This window comes from Actinia tenebrosa, unplaced genomic scaffold (assembly GCF_029948245.1).
Source record: "Actinia tenebrosa isolate PJP-AT-01 unplaced genomic scaffold, QUT_ActTen_1.0 PGA_scaffold12__29_contigs__length_12842862, whole genome shotgun sequence".
Lineage (NCBI taxonomy): Eukaryota > Metazoa > Cnidaria > Anthozoa > Actiniaria > Actiniidae > Actinia > Actinia tenebrosa.
The window spans coordinates 7908064-7929833 of record NW_028292572.1 but is presented as its reverse complement, the minus strand read 5'-3'; the positions used below and the strand labels follow the sequence as shown (position 1 = coordinate 7929833).

At 35.2% G+C, this 21770-nt stretch overlaps 1 protein-coding gene across 2 annotated transcripts; it reads right to left on the bottom strand.

Annotated features, from left to right (window-relative positions):
• Positions 1-3581: 3581 nt before the first annotated feature.
• On the bottom strand, positions 3582-21549 carry LOC116288615 (cytoplasmic polyadenylation element-binding protein 2). Of its 2 annotated transcripts, XM_031695467.2 has the most exons (10): positions 21196-21548; positions 19938-20982; positions 19389-19470; positions 10148-10189; positions 8148-8267; positions 6765-6854; positions 6546-6664; positions 4498-4699; positions 4282-4376; positions 3582-4001 (listed from the first exon to the last, which is right to left on the bottom strand). In XM_031695467.2, exons 2-10 carry the CDS (start codon positions 20811-20813, stop codon positions 3777-3779), a joined length of 1851 nt encoding a protein of 616 aa, XP_031551327.1. In that variant the 5' UTR covers positions 20814-20982; positions 21196-21548; the 3' UTR covers positions 3582-3776. The 2 variants fall into 2 exon arrangements, with proteins under 2 accessions (XP_031551327.1, XP_031551459.1); XM_031695599.2 differs by lacking the exon at positions 10148-10189 and having other exon boundaries at positions 21196-21549.
• Positions 21550-21770: the final 221 nt, after the last annotated feature.

Genomic DNA, 21770 nt, shown 5'->3' with positions numbered 1-21770 from the left:
AAATATTTGATTGTTTTTTTTTGTAACAAAATTGTGATATGCATAGGGTTTTGAATTAATAAATGTTTTTTTTTTCTAATTTCTAAGTAATGGCTAAAATTTAAGTTAATTTATGGCCATTTCTAATGAAACCTCTTGTTTAAAGAGTCAAATAAAGCTGCATGATCTGCAACTTAGTGAAGTACCTGTTCTATGGATGTTTTTGATAGCACAATCCTGTGAAACTCGAGAAGGTTGAGAAGCACTCCACTATGCAGCCTGCTTTTCTCAACACCTCTTTTATGTTCTGTCAATCCCTGCGTGCTTTATAACCGCACACAAAACACATGCACCAGTTTCTCTTGCCACATTTAGTGCTTAACACAGTGTGTAGACTTTGATTTGACTCCTTATCTAATGAAATTTCAATAGAAATGACAGTAAACTCAAATAATAGTTTTACTTGGGCTTATAAACAAATTGACTTGTTTTAAACTCTAAATTCCACACATTTCTAGAGAGAATAATATTACATTAAATTTGAAACAAATAATCCAAATATGAATCCCTAATCTACCAATTAATGCCAGAAAATGAAGTAAAACAAGGGTGAGGTCTTTCTCATTTTAATTCATATTTGGAGTTTGGCTTTTATTTGACAAAGTAACATTGTGTATAGGCAAAGAATTTAAATATTTTGATCAGTTTTATGAAAATAAATAATATGTCTTTTACAAACCTAAGTCTGTCTCGAAAAAAAATGATGGAAACATTAATTTTATAAAAGTTATTGATTATAATTATATTTTTGTTTGTTTTTAGTGATATCATAATGAACACCTCCCTGGAAAAGTTGGAACCAGCAATTATGGCTAAAATTATCATCTCTACTGAGCACAAAAATATATCGATAAGAGAATTTTTAGTTCAGGTTTTTTTTTAAGCTAAAAAATAGTTTAACGATCAACATGCAGATATAAAATAGAAATGATAAATGCTAATATTAGGTATTTTTGAAAAATATGATGAAAATTTACTAAAGTTTTTTTTTCACAAAAATGTAATTCTATTGACATGAATTTGTCTATCTAAAAAGTTTCTCAAAAAAGAAAAAAAATACTCCCTGTACCCTACCATTTCATTAAAAAGCTTTAAAGAAATTTATTTAATGACTTATCACAAAATATTCTCAACTTTGTATTATGAATTCAGCTCTGCATTGAGGATGAAAATTTTTAGCTCATGTTTACTTCAGTTCCACAATTCCTTGATTTATTTAATCTAAACTACGAGTACTATGTACTATTTATTCTAGATATTTCCAAAATTAAAACTTGAGTAATATATTATTTGAATTCTTAGTAAATATAAAATCTATAAAAAGCAAAAGGTTAATATTAATGATATTGATGATAAGAAGAATATTCTTAAAATTTCAACAGACCATTTGCAAATCTAATTCTTTGTTCTATGTATAAGAGTTCATCAACAAACTTGATTAGTTGCGGCGATATGCTAATAGCTATTGTTATTGATAATGATATTATTTTGATCTTAATGACTGATTACCGACACCCAAATGGGACGTATAACCACCTTGCGTGCACCACTGCATATATACATAATTATATTTAATGGTGGGCAGTTGATTTTTATGAATCTCCTGTTCAGCTTTTGATGAAATTTATATGTTGCTGTTCGAAAGGAAATGAGCCTAGCAGATTGCAGAACATGGACAATGGAACAATATTATAGTCTGCAGTTGTCGAAATGCAAGATTGATGTTGGCAATAAAGAGTTTGATGCCTTGACTTATTTTAGCCAGTATCAAGTTGCGACAGTACTGGTAAAGAGGCTGGTTACCTGAAATGGTTACCATAGCAGCCTTGGGTGTGTCAGGAGAACCTTGAAAGGTGCACCACATGATGTAGCCATGTCAGGTTTCACATCGTTATGGTAACATGATGTAACCAGGACAGTTTCCTTGGTAACCTGAAGAGGTTACCATGACAACATCTTGTTTCCCTTGGTAACCATAGTAACCATAGAGGTAACCATAGCAACTTTTACCAGTGCAAGATCTCCACTTACAAAGCATCAAACAAGTCATTGTTTGAAAAGTACAGCAGAGCAGACAGCCAAAATTTGCAGTCTTAAATGTTCCAAAACACTTAACTTTCACGTTAGCTTTGCTACTAGCTTACAAACTGTGAAACCTTATTGTATCAATACAGTTGCCTTTGAAGTCATGATTGCACAAAACTGACCAGTTAGGCTGCCATACAAAAAATAAACCTTGCAAAATTGAATATTTATGCCTCAGAAAAAAATACTTTCATGTAATTCAGAAATGGAAATCTTAAGACTTCAATAAAATATCAATGAAACTTATGAATTCTTATTACAAGTCTGTTCTTTCCTCTGTTGATGACAAGAAAACCAATCGCGATAATCAAAAAGATTCTCTCCACTACCTAGTACACTTAGTTTCACTTGTGAGTTCTATAAATGACTGTCACCTCTCAAAGGATCAGGTTGGTGCAACTTCGTACCCACGACTCACTCTTGAAGCCAAAAGGCTGTAGGGTTACGTAGTTGCAGGCTCTACTTGTGTTAATTCACTATATGTACAACACTGCATTCCCTGCTAAAAAGGTTTAAACTGCTGCTTCTTCTAGAAAATGATTTCATTTCGACTGGACTAAAAATTGAACCTGTAAATTCTCTTTTATCAAATAAGAAATTATATGATTATTTCAGAAAGATTGGGAATCTGAAACCCTCTTTAGTAAGAGGGGGGATTGTTGTACCTCAAAGTACCCTGCATGTATTTGAGGAGTAAGGCAGCCCAGTGAATTCTAGGCTAACCTGCTTTATCTGTCTCCGTATTTCAACCACTCTTTCTTTCCATTGAGGCCTATGAGGGTTATGCCAATTCATTTTGTATCTAAACCACGTCTTATGTTTTCTCAAATGACCAACATCTTGGTACATAGATCCATTCAGTTTGGATGTTATGTTTTTCCACTTCTGACCACATGTCATTCGTCATTCCACTAGGAATAAGATTCGTTTGTGTCTCATCTATGTTTTTGAGAATTAAGGGTGGAAAAAATACATAATAATCAAGGGAATGACACATGGTCAAAAGTGAGCAAACATGCAATGCCAAGTGGTCCTAGTTATCATCCATCCACAGTGAACCACTATGTGAGAGAATGATACCCAATTCCATTCAAGTCAAGATGTTGCCCTTCAATAAAACAATTCTAATAAAAACTACTCTAGTTTTTATCTAAAAGTATATATATAACATATACGTATGTCCTACATGCCTATAAACGATGTGCTACAAACATTAGGAAACTACAAGTTGTCTAAAAACATTTCTTATGCGTTACTATGGCAACGATTCATTGGGGTTTTTTCGCCTCTATTATCTACAAGGATTACTAGAGGGGTAGTTAAGCTATGGAAGCAAGGGAGCATGATTGAGCTAAATTCTACAAATCCATCCCCATGGTTTTCCTACCAGGGTTATTTACAAAGTACTAAAATCTATGCAAAGTTAAATCTAAGAAATCTATTTACTTGTGCACGCTGAAAAGACAGTCTTGCTCTTGCAGACGTTGTACGGGGTTCATTAGGTTCTGAAGATGCGGCCTGCTTGAGCGATGAGATGTTTCTTCCGGTGCACAGAGTAGGGTAGAATTAAGACATATTCTAGCGTGGTTTTCTATCTTCAATCACTTAAATTACCTCCAGGCCTCAAGTACGTTCTTTGGTTAGGTATACCATTACCATCTGAATGAAACAGTCCTTGGTCTGTCCGCGCCCTCTTTGACCAAGGGCTTGTGGAATTCACGCCCAGCTCTTGAGTGGATGATCGCCCAACACTGTTCACAGTAGTACTGTAGGCATGTGACGTTTGCGCAGAAGAACGGCGCAAATTTACCAGCACATCTTGCACCGTGGCATTCGTCGCACAACTGGTCGTCAAGGACGTACGGCTTAACTTCAACCTTAACAAAAAGTTATAAATCAAAACTTGAGTAAAAGCGCTTAGGTTACTTGTGTAGTGTAAGGATTGCGCATGTTTGGAAAGTCGGCGTGAAAATCCGAATCCGTCTCAACACCACTGAGACATTCTATCATGGTGATGAGATTTTGCGTCTTGTATGAGAACGACTAAAGTTTTCAAGTGCCATAGATTTTTAGTTTTGAAAGAACACTGATCAGTTTCAACAAATGTTTGGAGTTTGTTTGAGGTTTTTTCTTTGATTTCTCTCTAGTGTGACTTACCCGCTTGTCAATATCCCCGTGTTGCAGCTGCACAAAACGTGCGCTTATGGCTGCGATGTAACTCTGCTGGTTGGAAAACGCAACACGACCGGCACCTATTAAGAAAATAAACAACAAAGGCATTGTAATCTTTGTCGATAGAGAAGAGAGGGTTGAAAAGGGCGCGACAATTTGTCTTCCAAGGAGAACAGCGTTATTGACTTATATTTGGCTTACCCTTAGGATACTTGAGCTCAGGATCCACATCTATACCGGCGTAGCAAACCCCTCCGTAAAGTCTGTCCATAATCATAGCCAGTTCGATGGCACGCAAAGGACGAGGTACGCCTCCAACAAAGATTGTCTTCCTTGGATCAAGGGCCTGGGAACCATCCATTACAAAGTCTGCATCAGAGAGATTCCATGGACGGATCTGGACCTGGGAAAAAACCAAGACAAAATTTGCGTCATTGCATGATTACTTGAATGAAATTTGTATCTTCTACAAGTGCGCATGCATAAAAATCACTGGGTTGCCTGTGGCGGCCTAGTTTAACGCTAAGCCACATCTCTTCAAATAGACCTCTTAGCTTCGTTGTTTGTTGTGCACATTTCAGACCACGTGATGCCACTCTTGTGAGTTGATTCTTTCATGTGTAAATCTTTTAACATGTTCGCAATAAAAGAACAATTCTCAAGGGAATGTCAGGTAATCTGAAATGGGCAATTTCCATACGAAGCTAAAAGGGTCCATTCAGTGCCCATATTATTGACACGCATGCTCTCCAAGATTCTCCAATGCCATTAGTACGCATGCGCATGCTCAAAATTTCTATCACAAATGTCATTACGCGCATGCGCAGCACATTAACTTACTTCCACTACCGTTAACGCGATTGCACATCAAGATTATCATTACTTACTAATACCTATGTCAATAGAAAGATTTGCATAAACCCATGAAATAAATGTTAGCGTAATAATCATTAAAACAATCTAGTACGAGTTATTACCCATTAGACTTTAAAGTGTATATGACACGAAAACATTCCATCATTTAAAATGTATAGTTTGTTAGTAATAATAAATATATCGTAACAAAATTTGTTTCAAAAGCTTATTTCTTGAGATATTTGCGAAAGTTAATCCCAATTTGTGACGTCATTTTGTTGACACGTACTCTAGATTCAGTAGTAATGTACTAAATATAAATTGTAATTCATATGAATTAACAACAAAAGACATATTTTAGTCAGCTTCATTTGATAGCTTACGTAGTACTCTTCCAATGTTGGGAAACTGAAAAGTGTACTACTTGAAATTAAGATTCTATATTCAAACATATTTCATGTATTTGCAACTAAATCTGGAGACTTGTAAACAAAATGACGCCACAACTCGTGCTAAAATTTTTTGAATTTCTAGAGAAATGCGTTTTTGGAACAAATTTAACTGTGATATTCTTATTAATGCCAATAAACTACACATTCTTAACATTAAAATTTTTTCGTGTCATATACACTTTAAACAACGAAAAACTAAAATACAGTCAATAACCTTTTACTGTAATACTTAGTTGTCTCACTAATAACCGCTATTACACATTAATATGCGTTAGAGTCACCACAGTAAATCCGTGAAACTTTAGTAATACTAAATAGCACAATTTCATGCAAATTCCATTGTTTTCTATTGTTTAATTAGCACTATTTTGTACTATTTAGTAATTAGTGTTTCACGGATTTACTGTGGTCACTCTAATAGAAGTTAATAGCTAAATTTTGTTTCAAGGGTTAATAAAAATCACTCTATGTTCTATAAGAATGGCTGTGTTTATCTGTGACTACTGAGACACTAAAGTCTAACGTCTAACACCAAATAGGTTTAGTTATCACTATCGTTTTGCGTAGCTGTCATTTTATCAATTTGAAAGCAACTCGTTTACTTTTGTAAGAGATAAAGTTTGTTTTATTCCAGCGCATCATTATCGGGAGAAGGAGAAGGCGTTTTACGTTCTGAGAATCTTATTATTACTAAACAACTGTGCTCAATATACCTTAGATTGTTTTTTTTTTTTGTTTTTTTTGTTTTTTTTTTTTTTTGTTTTTTGAAGAGAAGCCCTAGACAGGTTAAATTTTCTAATTCTTTTCCTTTAAACGACGAGTTCATCTTTCAAGGGCTCAAGGGCGCGTAGACCAGAGCAAAAATAGCCGATCCGCAAGGTAATCTTAGCTATCTTAATTGCTGTCAGCCCTGTCGGAAGTCCATCCATTTAGACTACTTACCGGCTTATCCTTAATGGTTGGGCTAGATACACATAAGTACAGTTTATCGTCCTGACGGAAACACGCGCCTATCAGCTTCTGTACCGAAATTTCCTCCAAGTACAGCAGAAAGGCATATCCTATGGCAGAATAAATAGAAAACAGGGGTCAGCGTCTAGACTCTAGTGGATTAACTGAACCAAAATCATTGATAAAAATAGTGAAGGGCATATTTTCTACCTTTGGGAGGAAAGTAGGATTTGCTTTCGGCTTTGTGTGGCCAGTCGACTGTCAAACTTCCAAACCTACAAAAGCTTGCGTGGATCTCGTCTGGATGATAGACACAGATAATGAAGTTAGTCGATCAGAGTGCGGTGGTGGTGGAGTGGGTTACTTAAGACCCCGAGACATATCGTCTACAGTTAAACCAATTTCATGCTATTAGGGGACTATATAGGGAATAAAATAGCAATGCGCTAAGGGTTGATTAGGGCAAGGCATCTTAAAGCCGGGGAAATGTGAATCAAATTGTCTTTAAGCCATAATGCATTAAAGTGCAAATGAACCCTTCGACAATACTTTCAGTACTGGTTCTGCATAAAGTAAATCATTGATTGGTAAAATATTTCTTGATTTGAGTGATGCGTCTCTAAGTTATGAAGGTTTATACTTCCAATATGTTAATGATGATGACGTCAGGAAAGGCATTTGAGTGTTTTTGTTGTAACTAGTAATACTAAATGCTGGCCATTTTGAAAATAAAAATTTAAAATAGCTTTCATGTAAACCATGAGTAAAATAATGATGCTTTTTAAATACTGTTTCTATAAACCAGTTCAATTTTGTATATTTAATTAAACCTTAATAGACGTCACACTTATTAGCATATTGGAAGTATAAACCTTCATAACTTAGAGACGCATCACTCAAATCAAGAAATATTTTACCATTCAACTATTTACTTCGTGTAGAATCAGTACTGCAAGTATTGTCGAAGGGTTCATTTGCACTTTAACATAGCCTATTTAGTTGCACGATTTTTTTTACATCGATAGTGATTGCTTGGGACGGGAGGACGTGCAAAAAGATGAGAAATTATTTTCGAGCCTCTTTAAAGATATAACTTATAGGAAAATATAAAGCGTGAATTACTGAAAAAACGTATTAGCCAATCAGTACGCACGATTTTACTGGAAGTGGCTCATGCCATACAAATATATAAATCTTAAAACTATAAAAACGCCGTTGAAGGAATGCGTTCTTCAGCTTTCCTCTCTCCGCAAAACCCAACACGCTAAATTCCAATTCGATCTGTGAATTAGCCGTTTCCTGACTATGATCAGCCCAGAGGTTGTTTCAGGGTTCAATTTGTGAGTTAGCCATGCCCTGATTTAGATCATCGAGTGCTGAAAATGCAGAGATTGCTTCAGGGTATCCGCATTAAATTTGAATAATGCTTTACAGTTTACAGTTTATTTGTTTTGTCATGAAAATAAACTTAGTTAACGGGACCCGGCAACACGATTTTAATTGCTTTAAAAACCGTCTACAGCCTTCTACCCACCCCACCACCCCACCCCTACCATTACCATATCCTTTCCAAATCTAGCAGGACAGACGTACCTTCATCAATGTCAGGAGGGAGCCCTCCAACGAAGACTTTTCTGGAAAAACGTGGTATGTATTCTGGATCAGAGTTAGGAGAGCAGTTCAGGGAGGAGCCAAGAGATGGGACAATTTGATCTTTGATAAAAATAGAGGAAAAAAAACAACATTAGTCTATAATTTCCATTATACACAATTTGAGATATTAATCATCAAAACAAAACGGCTCTTTTATTCGCGCTGTGAATAAGACGAAACATGTTGTGGACGCCGACCACAATTTATGGAAATGGGTTTCAATAATTGATTTCCATTCCAAGAGCTACCTTAATGGAAAAGAAATTTTTGATGCTTTAAAAATAAAGCTAAAGGCTAAAAAAAAGAAGAGATGTACATGTTTTCTTGACGAGAACTGACTACTCCCTACCGCAACCCCAAGGACGGCTGACCGCAAACCCTGACAAGCGCTTATTACTCGCGATCCTAGAAGAAAGGAACGAAACGGCTGGTAATCAAATCAAAATAGAACAAGATATCAAAAATATACATCTTGATGTTTTAATGGGATGGTAAAATAAATAAAATAAGTGTCGTTCTTTTAAGTGATCAAAGGAGCTTCGTTTCAGGGAGTTTTTTTTTTTTTTTTTTTTCTTTTTTTCTTTTCTCAATAATCTTTATTCCATCCATCAAAAAAGAAAAAGGGAAAGGAAGTTATTTAGCTTAATTTGCCATAACCAATATTGATTTTGGTCCGGGTAAGGAAGATGGGATTCTAATTTTCAACACCAAGTAGGCGCTAAGTAATACTGTAAATACAAACCCCTGGCTGTCTCGCTCTGTTGTATCTATCAAATCTCTGTCTTTTATTTCCTACCTCGATTTAATCACTTTCAGGCTAGGGTATTTCCGAGTGACAAAAGAAGCTGCGCGATTAATTTTTTTTCCCCTTCGACATCTAATAATCTAATCTTATCTCGTATTTCATATATTACTTTGGCACTGATATTATTAAAATTAAGAAATGAAGATTTCGCTCGAAGCGCGCTAAAAAACAGCTCCTTATCGACGCTATCCTAAGACTTGAAGGACTGGGGAAGAAGAAATAAAATCTAGAAATTGGTTTTGGATTTCTATGGGGGGAAATCTTGGATTTTTTGTGTGTTCTAGGTGTATTTAGCATTGTTACAGTCGCCTTTTTTGATGTTAGCATGATTTTGATCAAATGCTGAAACTGAGGTAATGATAGCACACCGCTAGGCATCGCGATCGCGATCGCGGGCCTAAACCATTGGGCAAAGTAAGAGCTAAAATTTCTGGCGATTGAAATTTGGTTTCTTATTTATTTAGGACATTGATTAAAACTGATATTTTAAAACAGCAAATAAAGACGCCAATTCATTTAAAAAGGAAGACAAAAAAAAAGAAAAATGAGATTTTATGAAAACATGATGAGCAAGAGGTCTTCTTTTCATCGCTGTTTGTCTTTGACCTTTCAAACAAAGCTTTAGGTCATATCGTTTGAAATCTGAAGTGTGTTCTATCAATAACTTGAGCCTTTCAAAATTCTGAATTTGGCGTTTCTTTCCGGGCTTATGATTATCCTCGAGTCCTTTAAAATAGAGCATCTGGCGTAGGAGTACTTCATACATCATGTTCTTAGACACAAAACTCAATAACAGGAAAGACCTATTACGCATGCGTGAGATTTGTCTTATCATGTGCGCGTGACGATTTGAAAATGAGAGTCAAAAAACAAGTATGCGCATGTGCGAGACGTTCGTGAAGTTCACGTGTTGTGTGCGGCTAGTCTTTTCTGCGCATGTGTGAGGTGGTATTGTCCACGTGATGTGCGCGTGATAAAATCAACTTAATGTCACGTGACTGAGTCGGAGAGCCGTGGGCATTTTGTATGTCTCACATATACGCCTGTCAAGACTAAGTGTCTACTATTTGCGTCAAAGGATGTGGAAGCAGGAAAAGGTTCAGTAAAAAGAATGAATTTAGAATCTATTTTTTACCTCCTTGGTGCGAGCCTTTCTTCCGAAGTTGACAGCGGAATGCTTCAGAAAAAATATATATTAGTTTTCATGATTTCGAGTTGAATGGTTTAAATTGGATTCGTTTAATTAAGCTGTGCCGAGGTAATAACGTACCCTCCAGCAGAACCAATCAAACCTGTTTTGTGTTAGTTTACATCATTAACGCTATGCATTCATCGTGTTACAAGAAATAAGATCAGACTGTCGTTTGTTAAGTTTGTCTTAGGTAAGAGAGTGTACAAGAACGAGGTAGAGAATGAGGGTGGATTCAAATACATTATAAAGGTTAAAAAATTACTATACTACGCTATAAAATTTCTAACTGCGGGGCGTGGAAACACGTGGAGAAGTGTATGAATATCTATATGTAACAGCGTCCAAGTTTCATTCAGTAATTTTAGAAATAATTGACTTGAATAGAGCCTAACTATGGACAGAGGGCGTGCCACACCACGTGGAGATTTGTATAAAGTTTTTTGCAATTTTCACGCCTCTTGACTCTTATAAATCATTCATTTCTTTACATTTCTTTGATCAAAGTCTTAGTAAGGGTAAATGGGCGTAACAGCACGTGGTGAAGAGTCCTAGTGCTTATTACATGTTTAACTCCATATCATTTACTCTTTACAACTCTAGAAAGTATGCCTACTCTTGCCAATAATCAGCATTCTCCTTTTCACCTCGTTCTAATCAAAAATAAATAATTCCCTGATGTGTTTCCAAATACCATTGAGTGTGCTTGGAGGAATAGACCTCTAGCTTGGGTGTAATGTTTTCCCATTTCAGACCAGGTGTCATTCCCTTGAGTATCATTTCTTTGTTTAACGACGGCGCACGAGAAAACACACGAATATGGATGCAACTAAAACGAAGAATCTTATTCTCAAGGGAATGACATGTGGTCTGAAATGAGAACATGTTACGCTACACCCAAGAGAAAGATAATGCCAAATAACATCCAAACTTTCGACAGGCATCAAAGGTAGATCAATTTGGCGCGTGATAAAAATTTACCCTAGGCTCTTTGTCAGTTTGGAAATTATAACCTCGGGTGGTTGTGATATAAGATGAACTGGAATCATTAAAGAAAATTATATTAAACAATCACAATACAAGGACTTCGGTTTCCAAAAAGAAAAAATCATTAAAAAATTTCAATAAAATCTAGAAACGAAAACTAATAAGATATTGAACAATGATAACAAGAAATATGTACTAGAATCACTGAATTTAACATTCTGTTCTTGTGAGAAGACAGCTTTTTCCTTAAGAGTATAGAGTAAGAGGTTTTTGTTGCTCGATGGGTTTTCCTTAAGAAACAAATTGTAAGCTATTGTTTTCGGACAGCTAAGTAAAAGAAAATCATTAACTAGCTTTCCTAGACAAAACATCCTAAAGAGTTGCATTTTTGGCTTGTTGTGGGTTGAAGTCTCACCTGCTTATTCAAATTTATTTGAAGTAACCTGTTTAAAATTGCAAGTTTTCTTATTTCTAATTTTCGATGAAATAAAATCCTTAAGGGAAGGTACGCTGATATTTTGTGGGGAGGGGGGAGGGTTGGGGGAATCGCACTTAACTTAAAATTGTTGAAACTCTCCCTTTTTCATGCAGTGAGAAATTTATGACCCTCCTATTTAGACAAAAATGGTAATGATAAAAAGGTAAATCATACACCGTGAAAAGATGAAAAAACTTACTGACGTTTCGGACGCTAGTCCTTCGTCGGAGTAAAAGAGTTTTTTCATCTTTTCACGGTGTATAATTTACCTTTTTATCATTACTGTTTCTTTAGAAACACCGACGCAGCTCACACTAGTTTTTAGCTAGTTCATATCTATTTAGACAAAAAGAAACTATTTTTCGCAACATCTTGGTATTTCATTAATTTAAGTTAAATTGTACGAAGCTTTCAGACGTATTTTAATTATCATCATATTTGAAAAAATAGGCAGAAAATTTACCTTAGTACGTATTGTTTCAATTAGCAGTAAGAAAGTTACTTAGGAATATTTTTGACACATAAGTGCCACAAGAATTGGCTGATTAAGTCTACACGACTCTTTTCATATTACAACTGACCAAAGATGTCTACATCGTTTACAGCAAACACTCCTTTCGAAATAAAGCACGTTTTCAATTTTATTATTACGAATACAAATAATATGTTTACTGCCCATCTTTCCTTTCAGCTTCAAGACTAATCTGTGTTTCTGATGGAGTCGAAGTTTCGGCGTCCTGGAGGAATGAGACAGTAAAGTACCCTCAGTCTGGTACTAATGTCTACAGTTGAAGATCTCAGACAACATTAACCGATAATTTCCATGCGATAGTGGATTTAATGAAATAACCAAGTATTGGGTATTGGTTGAGTATGGCATCATTTCAGTGGGGGCTTAGGTTAAGGTAAAATTGATTTTATCAAAATTATGAATTTGGAATTATTTGGGAGTACCTTTCAGACAAATTTTGAGCTTTATTATATTTGTTTTTTATTCTCGTAGCAGCCTTTGTCTTTAGAGTCGTTAGGTGGACGTGCTTGTCATCAACATTTAAATTTCTTATTCTTTCTCTCTCTCTCTCTCTTTTTCTTTCTTTCTTTCTTTCTTTCTTTCTTTCTTTCTTTCTTTCTTTCTTTCTTTCCGAAAAAATAGTTGAACAGTGTTGATTCCGTAAATAATTAATCGCCCGGTTCGATGGAAAATAGCACTGAAGTATATTCACTTATAACGGGGAAAAAACGCATCAAACGCAGCACACTTTCATTCTCTCTCCTTAACATTTTTCCTAAAACGATGAAAATCTCAAGTTCTAAGTAAACCGCTCTTAAAAAGGCGCAAGCCTCCCGGTGCACGTCTCAGCAGTAGGTACCCTTAACAAGGATGCTCTTAAAAATCAACTACATCAGCAATAAACCCATTTCCTATACTCCCTGCCTTCAACTCTATCCATCTTCATTCATCGCTTCTAAACACCCTAGGTAACCATGGAAACTTATCTGCCATCGCTGACTAATGTAATGGCATCATGGGGGCTTTGGTATTTAGGTAAAAAAAATACTCTTACTTTCACGATGTTTGTCATCGAAAGAACAAATACGACTGTTTCCGCAATCTTTAATTGCTTTATTTGATCAACTGAGATATTTCTCGCAAAAATGCCCCTGAAAGAATTCATTGGAATGTTTTTTTAGATATTAGTCAGTGTCTCTTCAGTGATTGCAGGGTTCCACGCGTTAAAGTGTCCCAAATGAATCGTGAAATTCATAACTACATCTCGAAAAAGGGCGTCTCTAAAGCACCCGGCTGTTCATCCATTTTAATCAGAGACGCAAAGTTCTTTAAAAAAATAATTGCGCATTTGGGTTCTATATACATCTGCGAGATATCAAAGAGAATGTTAAAGAGCTAATGTCATCTATATGGACTCGTGTTCCAAAAGCCGACGCAGTTTGCCGCCTTGAAACAACCAAAAATGGTTAGGGCTTTTGCGTGAAGCCAAATTGTTAAATTAAAATGGCTGTTATTGGTCGAAAAAAAACATGGAGAATTTTAGACTTCACACATTTGAAAAAATTAGCCTTGTATCGCCTTTCACAGGTTTTTCTTTTGCGTTAAAAATAACAGGACTTGCGTAATCTTACACCCATTTATTAATTGTGCTTCATACATAATTCTTGTACCTGTATACTTTACTAAAAGCCTGTAAAAAGTAATGAAAGGTCAAACTTAATCACGGATGCATGCAGGTCTGCTGGCCTAATGAACCCGACACCTATCAACAGCTGCAGAAAACTTACAGGAATTATAGTCGTCCTGACAAATACGTCCAAACTCTTCATTCTACAAGCAGCTTAGCTTTAAACTTCCCAAGCAGATTTGTCAGTAAATTTAGATAAGTACTATTTCCAAATTCAGATTTATCCGACTTTATTTAATGAAATGTGTAGTTTGAATAATAAATTACTTTGTTATTAAAAAGAGCTAAATTGTAAAACTAAAATGATTTTTCTTTGCATATGGATAAAATAAAAATGTCCTGTAGTCAAATATCTATCCATTCATTTAGGACATTATTTCAAACTACACTTTCAGTGCAGTTCAATGACTACAGAATTCATGTTGCGCATTCTTTCCTGTTTACCTAAAAGTCCAGTCGCAAATCTCCCTGGCCTCTTTTGCATAATTCCTAGACATTTTACATTTTGTTTCTCAAATACAGTTTGGTCTAAAAGTGCATCGAATGTGATTGAGAATTTCTTTGAAATTGCTTTCTAAGATAAAAGGTTTCAGTGGCTTTAGATGCTTTAAGTTTGATGACAGAAACGCTATTAAGGAAGGAGTCTCTTCATTTCGTCGGCAAATATTACGCATTTTGTAGCTAGAGTTAATTGCTAGAAGCCTGTTATTTGTATTCATTAGGAGAAGCGTCTTTCCCCTCAGTAATTAATGGGTTTTCCTGTTGTATTTTTGCTGTCGCAGTGCCAGACAGTCGATTGCTGTTGTTACTGCATCTTTATCATACAACACCAACGCGTATATCGATATTCGATTTTCTAGCATCTGTTAATTTTGTGCTCTCCTTCAGATATCCCTGCACGACTTCTCTCTCTGCATGTCAGGGATTTATCACTCGACAATCAATCTAGCTCACTTTTAGGGTTTCATAACGCTGTACTTCGTCTGGTCAGTAGCTGAACTTAAATCCTTTATTCACTGGTCTTCCTCGCCATTTGCTTAGACTACTCAATCTATGGTTTTAAGCTAATTAAGCTGTACGTCCAACGTCAAAAGCCGATTTTTTAAGCGGCACTATATGTGTTTAAGCTTAATAGGCAAAGAAAATCTTAGCCCTCTTGATTAAGACTAAGAGCATTTTGAAGTCTTTGTTTTACTCTAACCCTCACGAGATTAATTTCAAAATGCCTAAATCGCATATTTCCAACTTTCCTTCCATTGCTTTCCACTGTTATTTCCTTCAGAACTAGAGCTACTCTTTTCGCGTCAAGTTTTCTTCATTAACAGACAAAAAGCCAAGAAACTTTGATTAGGATTCAATATTCGGGAACTCCAAGTTAAATATTCATTATTCACAAGCTAATCAGTCTTTGGAAAATAAATGAAAGGAATAGTGAGTGCTGAATATTAATGAGATATTTGGCGTCTCGAATGAGAAAAAAGTAGCACCAGGTGGATTAGTTAGCGAGGTGTCTGAAAAGCGCATTATTTTTCTTAGAATTGCAATCAAGGGAATTATGCTTTACGAAGATTAATTCCATAATTGTAGTTTTCAAAAAAAACTTAAAGAACCTTGAATACGGGGTTTGATTTCAGGAAACGAAAGATCCTTAAACCTGTCAGAATGTTGGAGGTTTTATTCGCATAAGAATATAAAAATAAAAGAGAGAGAGAGAAAGAGATTGTTGAAAGATACGCACATTCTAAATGTTCTAGATTATTGCCTGATATTCATCTTCAGCATCACCTGTATTTTTCCTTTATATTATGATATTTATGTTCGCAGGTAAATTAAATATATCTGAAGTCTTTTGTTCTAAGTTGATCGCAGAAAAATTTGCATGTCTAAGCATGATAATTATGCTTCCTTTTCGCTAAGCACGGCTATGGTCAAGGCATGCTTTTTTCCCGCGCGTGTAGGATCTGATCTGATCTTTTGACCTGACTGAACTGACCAACTGAACCCAACCAGCCCTTCAACCCACAAATTCTCCATGTTTTAATCCGCAATCTTCATGAATATTAAACGACACATGAAATTTTAAAAGATCTGGCCTGTCACTTCAATTAACTGAATGAACATGTTACTACTGGTTCTTTTACTCGTCCGCCTTTTATTCAAAACAACAATCTTTAGAAAATCCTCATTTTAAAATACAATATAGAATAATGGCTGATTTCTTTCAGCATGGAGCATTGCTCTCTTTTAACTCCCATTGCGATTAATTCCTATCCTCCTACCATGGCTAAAAAAGACAATACAGATTCGAAAAAGAAAAAGTAGGGCATATTTATATAGTTTTGACGAGTACTCATCAACTTATGATTCTTCTTCCGACGTCTTCATCAACATCGAAAAACCCATTTCAATATCCCGAAGAAAGAAATATATATTGAGTCTAGGTTTGTGAATAAGTCGATATCTCCTGAGGCTTTTCTCTTATTCATGGTTCTTAAGTAACTCTAACACAAAATATACGTTTTTTCTGTAGTAATTCTGACTTTGAGTCACAGAATTCTGGAGCTAACTTTTCGAAGACAATATCAACATAAACAGCTTATAGAAGTCTAGTCCTGACATTACTTTCCAGCAAACACCTAAAAACGCGTCAGTATAAATTTAAACAGGTGCAATTACGAATACACAAATCAAAAAAGTAAACTAAAAAAAAAAAAAAAAAAAAAAAGAATATGAGTGATACCAATAAATTTATTTATTTAACGTGTGCTAGTTTTTCTGTTGTAAGAACTTCGTTGTTGTACGTTTATTTCTAGAGGCCGACATGGCCACAGTGTAGCATTGTGGTGTGGAAGAAAATTCGAAAATTGCCGTAAGCTGGATAACCACAATAAACTGGCCACACAAAACAACAATTTCTAGTTTTTCTGACAGCAAATATGTTTACTTATCGTTAAAACATCAATTGTACTTTTTTCATAAGAAATATCAGTCCAAAAAAAATAAAATAACAAATTGAAGACTGCGAGGAACGTCAGACTAAAACTGCTCATTTATCATTTGAATGAGACAGAATATTATTTCATCTGTTAATGTCTTCCATTAAAAGCTTGATATTTTTCTCTTTTTCAATAACTGATAGTAAACGAAAACTATTCTGAAATGTCGCTGTTATATATGATGATGATCTTTAACCGTGTTTTTGAGCCCTACAATTTATGATTTTGATTTATTCCCAAAGTAGTTCAGATTTCGGCTTGATCCTTTTAAGAGTTCATTTCCAGAGAATCCGGTTTATGTCTCGTCCTTTTTAAAAACCAAACAGCTTTGAGGATTTTTTTGTTGGATTTACTAAAGAAAATAGGGTATATAGCGCTTAGGTATAACTTTCAGACCATTTTTGACATTATATTGCTTTGTCGATCTCTGCTCTTGTCAGGATGTAAAACTTATTTGAGTAAGACGAAGTTGAGTATAGTTTTAACCGTCTCTAGTTTATTTATTTTTAATTTAAAGTGAATGCAACCAAAGTTATTCGATTTAAATCTGAATCTAAATTTTTTTTTAAATAACCAAATGGCCACGGTAGACACAAAAAGCCACATTGATATCGGTGCTAAGGAAACTTAACTCAGGAGTTGCAATTTGGTGATATTTTATAGACATAATTTCTTTGCCAGTATTTCTATGATATTTAAAAAAATGGTAAAAATACTAGTCAAAAGAGTATTTCAAGAACTTCAATAATTCTGCCTATATTCTCGTTTTTTTTTGAATGTGTAACTATGGTGAGATATTTGAAATTTAGCTATGCGGACTTGAAGCATCTTGGACAGACTACAGGTGTAAGACTCGAAAAAATAAATGATTCTTAGAATTTCAAGTTATAAGAAATAATATGAAGCATTAGTTTTTGCTATTGGAATAATTAGTCACCCAAGCGGTGAATAATGTTTTGGATTTTGAAAGGTTAGAAAATTTTTGATCAAAAAGATTTGACAAGTTCTGAAGGACAAGGAAAAACGCGAGACATTGCAAAGCCGAATTTGTCTTCTTTTTATGCAAATTCAAATTGTTTGTAATCCCATTTGCGTATTATGTTATTCAAAAAATTTTTACTTCTGGTTTTATTCTTTTCTAAATATCAGTTGTATTTTTTTAATAGATCTTTTTTATAGATTCGAACACTGATGTCTTCAAAACAATTTCTATACGAGCACTGTAGAGTTTCTTCGACAAAGGAATAATCGACCAGGTTATATTACTTTAAAATAATACCATATTAAGAGAATGCTGATTGAATAGTAAGATGGGAACGCACAGATAAGAAAAGGCCAAAATATACCGCAAAGTACTTTGAAGCGTATAACATAGTGAAAAAGTTATTTTGTAACTTTATCGGCACCATTCGGTATACTATTCAACCGAAAAAACAAGTTCATTTTTTTCATTTAATCTTTACTTTTATTATTACGAAATGTAAACTGTGAAAATTTTGACTGTTTGAAGTATTTAAATTCAAGTTATATATATTGCCACCACGTTAAGGGAGAAATTCCTAATTCTGCATTAAAAGCCTTTTCAGTGTCACCCGGCAAACATTGTCAGATGCCATTTGAGTGCATTCGACATCGAAATGGCTTCCTTATTTGAGTTTTTCTTTTAAAAATATATCTTCTTTAAGAAAATCATTTAAAAAACTCTTTTATATATTTTATTTTCCGTTTTCCTTTTTTTCCCCCCAAGTAATTACATTTATCGCACCCTCTGACATTGATTATTTTTAAGTCGAGATAGTAATGAAGTTCGATTGAAGCTTTTTCGTTAGTCTAAACAAAATTTCCGAGCTTGAGACGAGAAAAGATGAATGAAACTGAATGTAAAATCCAGCCGAAAAAACGACGGTATTTTTAAACGAAGAAAAATCAAATTGTGTCAGACAAATCAAAAATAGCTTTCTATGTCGTAAGAAACTACCGAAAATAATAAACGAGTTAGAAAATTACAGGAAATGCGAGTCATAAGCGAAAAGTCTTTCTAATTCTATCGATAAAACTTATGAACTATTTACAGCGGCGTTCACAGGTGCCGGAGTCTAAAACCCCTTTTAATAATCTTCTGTTTATAGGATATTGCGCGTATAGCACTTTTTCAACGAAAGAAAGGAACCACCGACTCTAGATATGACAGAAACCAACAACAAAAAAAGAAGTTAAAACTTGATACTCTTCGTGTAAAGAGCGAAAAAAAAATTAAAAAAATGCATAATTCTATAGCAACTAAATCGCCCATAGGAACAGTCTATATTATCGATAACTGGCTCGAGCAATAGTTACTTGGAGATTTTGATCATTATTTTGATGTCAAATAAGAAAACAATGAATGCAAGATGCTAAATGAAAAGAAAGCTAAAAAGAACGTTCTTGGACGATTAGGGGTTATTTTTCAAGCGCGGGAATTAGTTTTGTAAGTGAGAGCTATGTTCGAGTCCTTTGTACGAGAAATAAGAATTATACAGTTTACCTACCAGCTAAGTTATCTGGTGGATCTGATGGAGAACGAATTATATCCAACAATCGAGTTTCAAGGGATGGAAACTTCATAGAATCCTACAAAGTAAAAGCAAAAGAATTAGAAATATTTACCAAGAAGTTTTTCTTGGTTAATTTTCAATTTTCGTGGTCTTTTCTTCCATTGAAAAGCAGCTGTACAACAGAAATTCTTTCTTTCCGTCATTAATTTATGTATAGTATTGTCGAATCGACGAAAAGACAAGAACAAGATGCTTCTAAAATGAATTGAATTCCTTGCCGACATTCGGCTTATCTTTTCCAAATAAAAATATCTTGGAAGCCAATTCAATGCTGTGGCCATTTCTTAGAACACAAAAACTAGCTTCTGTCGCAGAATATTTGATTCGAAGAATATGTTTGGAATATTATCAGTGTATTCAGTAAATCCCCATTATATCAAATGAATTTCAATGTACCATACAGAGAAAAAAGCATACATTTTATCTCTTTTAGTAATTAAGAAAAGAACAAGTGAAAAGGGAAAAAATCTACTAAACTTTTACCTGGTACGAATAGAAGGAATTTGATAACTCGTTATTCGAACCGTGAGAATTCCCAAGTCCTGTGATGTTGTCCAAGATAGTTCCATCGATAGGATGCTGTCCGTTCAGGTTTAGACTCTGTAAGCCCTGGGTTATCGTTTGCGTCGAGATTCCATGTCGAGAAACCGAGTTGCTTGTGTACGAAGATCTCGAGCCACCGTTGCTTCTTAGTCGTGACGATTGTGGGAAAGTAAGAGAGGACGGCCGAGAATTCCGTCCATGGTTCAATAAAGCGTTATTTGGCGATGAATAGTTTCTTCCCCAAGTTGTCGAAGGCTGTTGTTGCGGCCATCCAGACATGGAGTTTGGTTGACTTCCATTCCATCCTGATGCCAGGGAATTGATGTTTGGCATGGGTTTTGGTTGTGCTATATATTGTGAAGAATTCTGTAGCGGTCTTCGATGTTGTTGGTTAATGGTAGTAGTGACTGTAGGCGCTGCAACAGGCCGTCTAGGAGAACCTAGCATTTGCGTGTTTGAAGAGAAATGAACTCCATTTACAGGGGGAATTCCTCCTGGCTGAACAAACGTCTCATCGATGCTCGCTGGCGACCAAAATGTGGTCGAAGTTGGGAAGTCGTGGAACATGGAATTTTCACCAGCAAAGCTTAGCTTTTTTTGTCCTAACGTCGTTGTCTGTGACTGTGTAGAATTTGCCTTAGATTTTGACGAATCGTCAATGCAGTCTTCACAAACCCCGTTTTTATTATCGCTTTTGTTACCGTTCTGTTCGTCTATGAGAGAAGTTGGGAAAAACAGGGACGTAGCACGCGACGACTCGTTATGCTTGAAGTCAACTGGTGACAATGATCGCGTATTTTGGCCAAAATCGGCCATATCCAGTTAAAGGCTGCACTAAAGGCGAGAATATAGTAAGTTAGGAGATTACGTATTCCGCGGGTACAGGTGGTATTGTGTTTGGTGTTCGCCACGTCGTTGCCTTTCTGTCAATGTCTTAAAGAAACGCTACAATGAATGGCTCCTCTCGGGGTCACGTGTGCACCTGCTATGGAAAAAATACAATGATCAAATCAACAGAGAGTTTACGGGTCTAAAGTCGTAGGACTTACTTATTTTGAACTCAATTTTTCGTCCAAAAACATTACTTTATGAGCAACTAAAGATGGTATATTTCGCAAACTTAATTTTTTTCGTGCTATCAGTATTGAAAATATCTTGAATGATTCAAAAAGTGTATAAGAGAGTAGTTTCAACCAACCTTAGTTCTTCTCTTCATTCGCTTCTCAAGCAAACTACAAGACATCTCCGGAAGGATGCTAGCCAACAAGAGACAAATATCGCTCAACCAATAAATGACAAATCCTAAAGAAGGGATTTTTATTGGTGGAACTCTCCAATAGTCATTGATTATATTTTTCCTTAGTAAAATAGAACCGAGTCTCTGAGAAGGCGCACGTGTATTTTTTTGGCATTTGAGTTCAATGGAATCAAAGAGTCCGTGTCAATAGGCAATCATAATATAAATACAAAATATAATACTCGTGTCTATTGTCTCTCGCATATGGCAGCTTGACTGAAAATCCTTTGTTCCCTTTAAAACTTTTTTTTTGTTGTTTTTCATCCAGTAACGACTCTAAATACGGTATTATCTATTAGATATCCTTTAAGACGATATGAAAGCAAAATCATATTGGAATTGGTACAATTTTATGGTGTGTTAAATATTTAATTCAAATTCGCAGAATCGTAAGCCTCTTTTTCTGTCGTAAATTTTCCTGTTGAAGTTCGTTTGCTGTCTTTCGACAAGTTTGCATTCATTGTATTCAGCGTATT

Coding starts and splice junctions, on each gene's coding strand:
- LOC116288615 (XM_031695467.2), bottom strand. CDS start 20,813: ATGGCCGATTTTGGCCAAAATACGCGATCATTGTCACCAGTTGACTTC. Junction 6,855..8,147: donor CCCTCCTGACATTGATGAAG/GTACGTCTGTCC, acceptor TCTATCATCCAG/ACGAGATCCACGCAAGCTTT. Junction 4,002..4,281: donor ACGGGGATATTGACAAGCGG/GTAAGTCACACT, acceptor CTTTTTGTTAAG/GTTGAAGTTAAGCCGTACGT.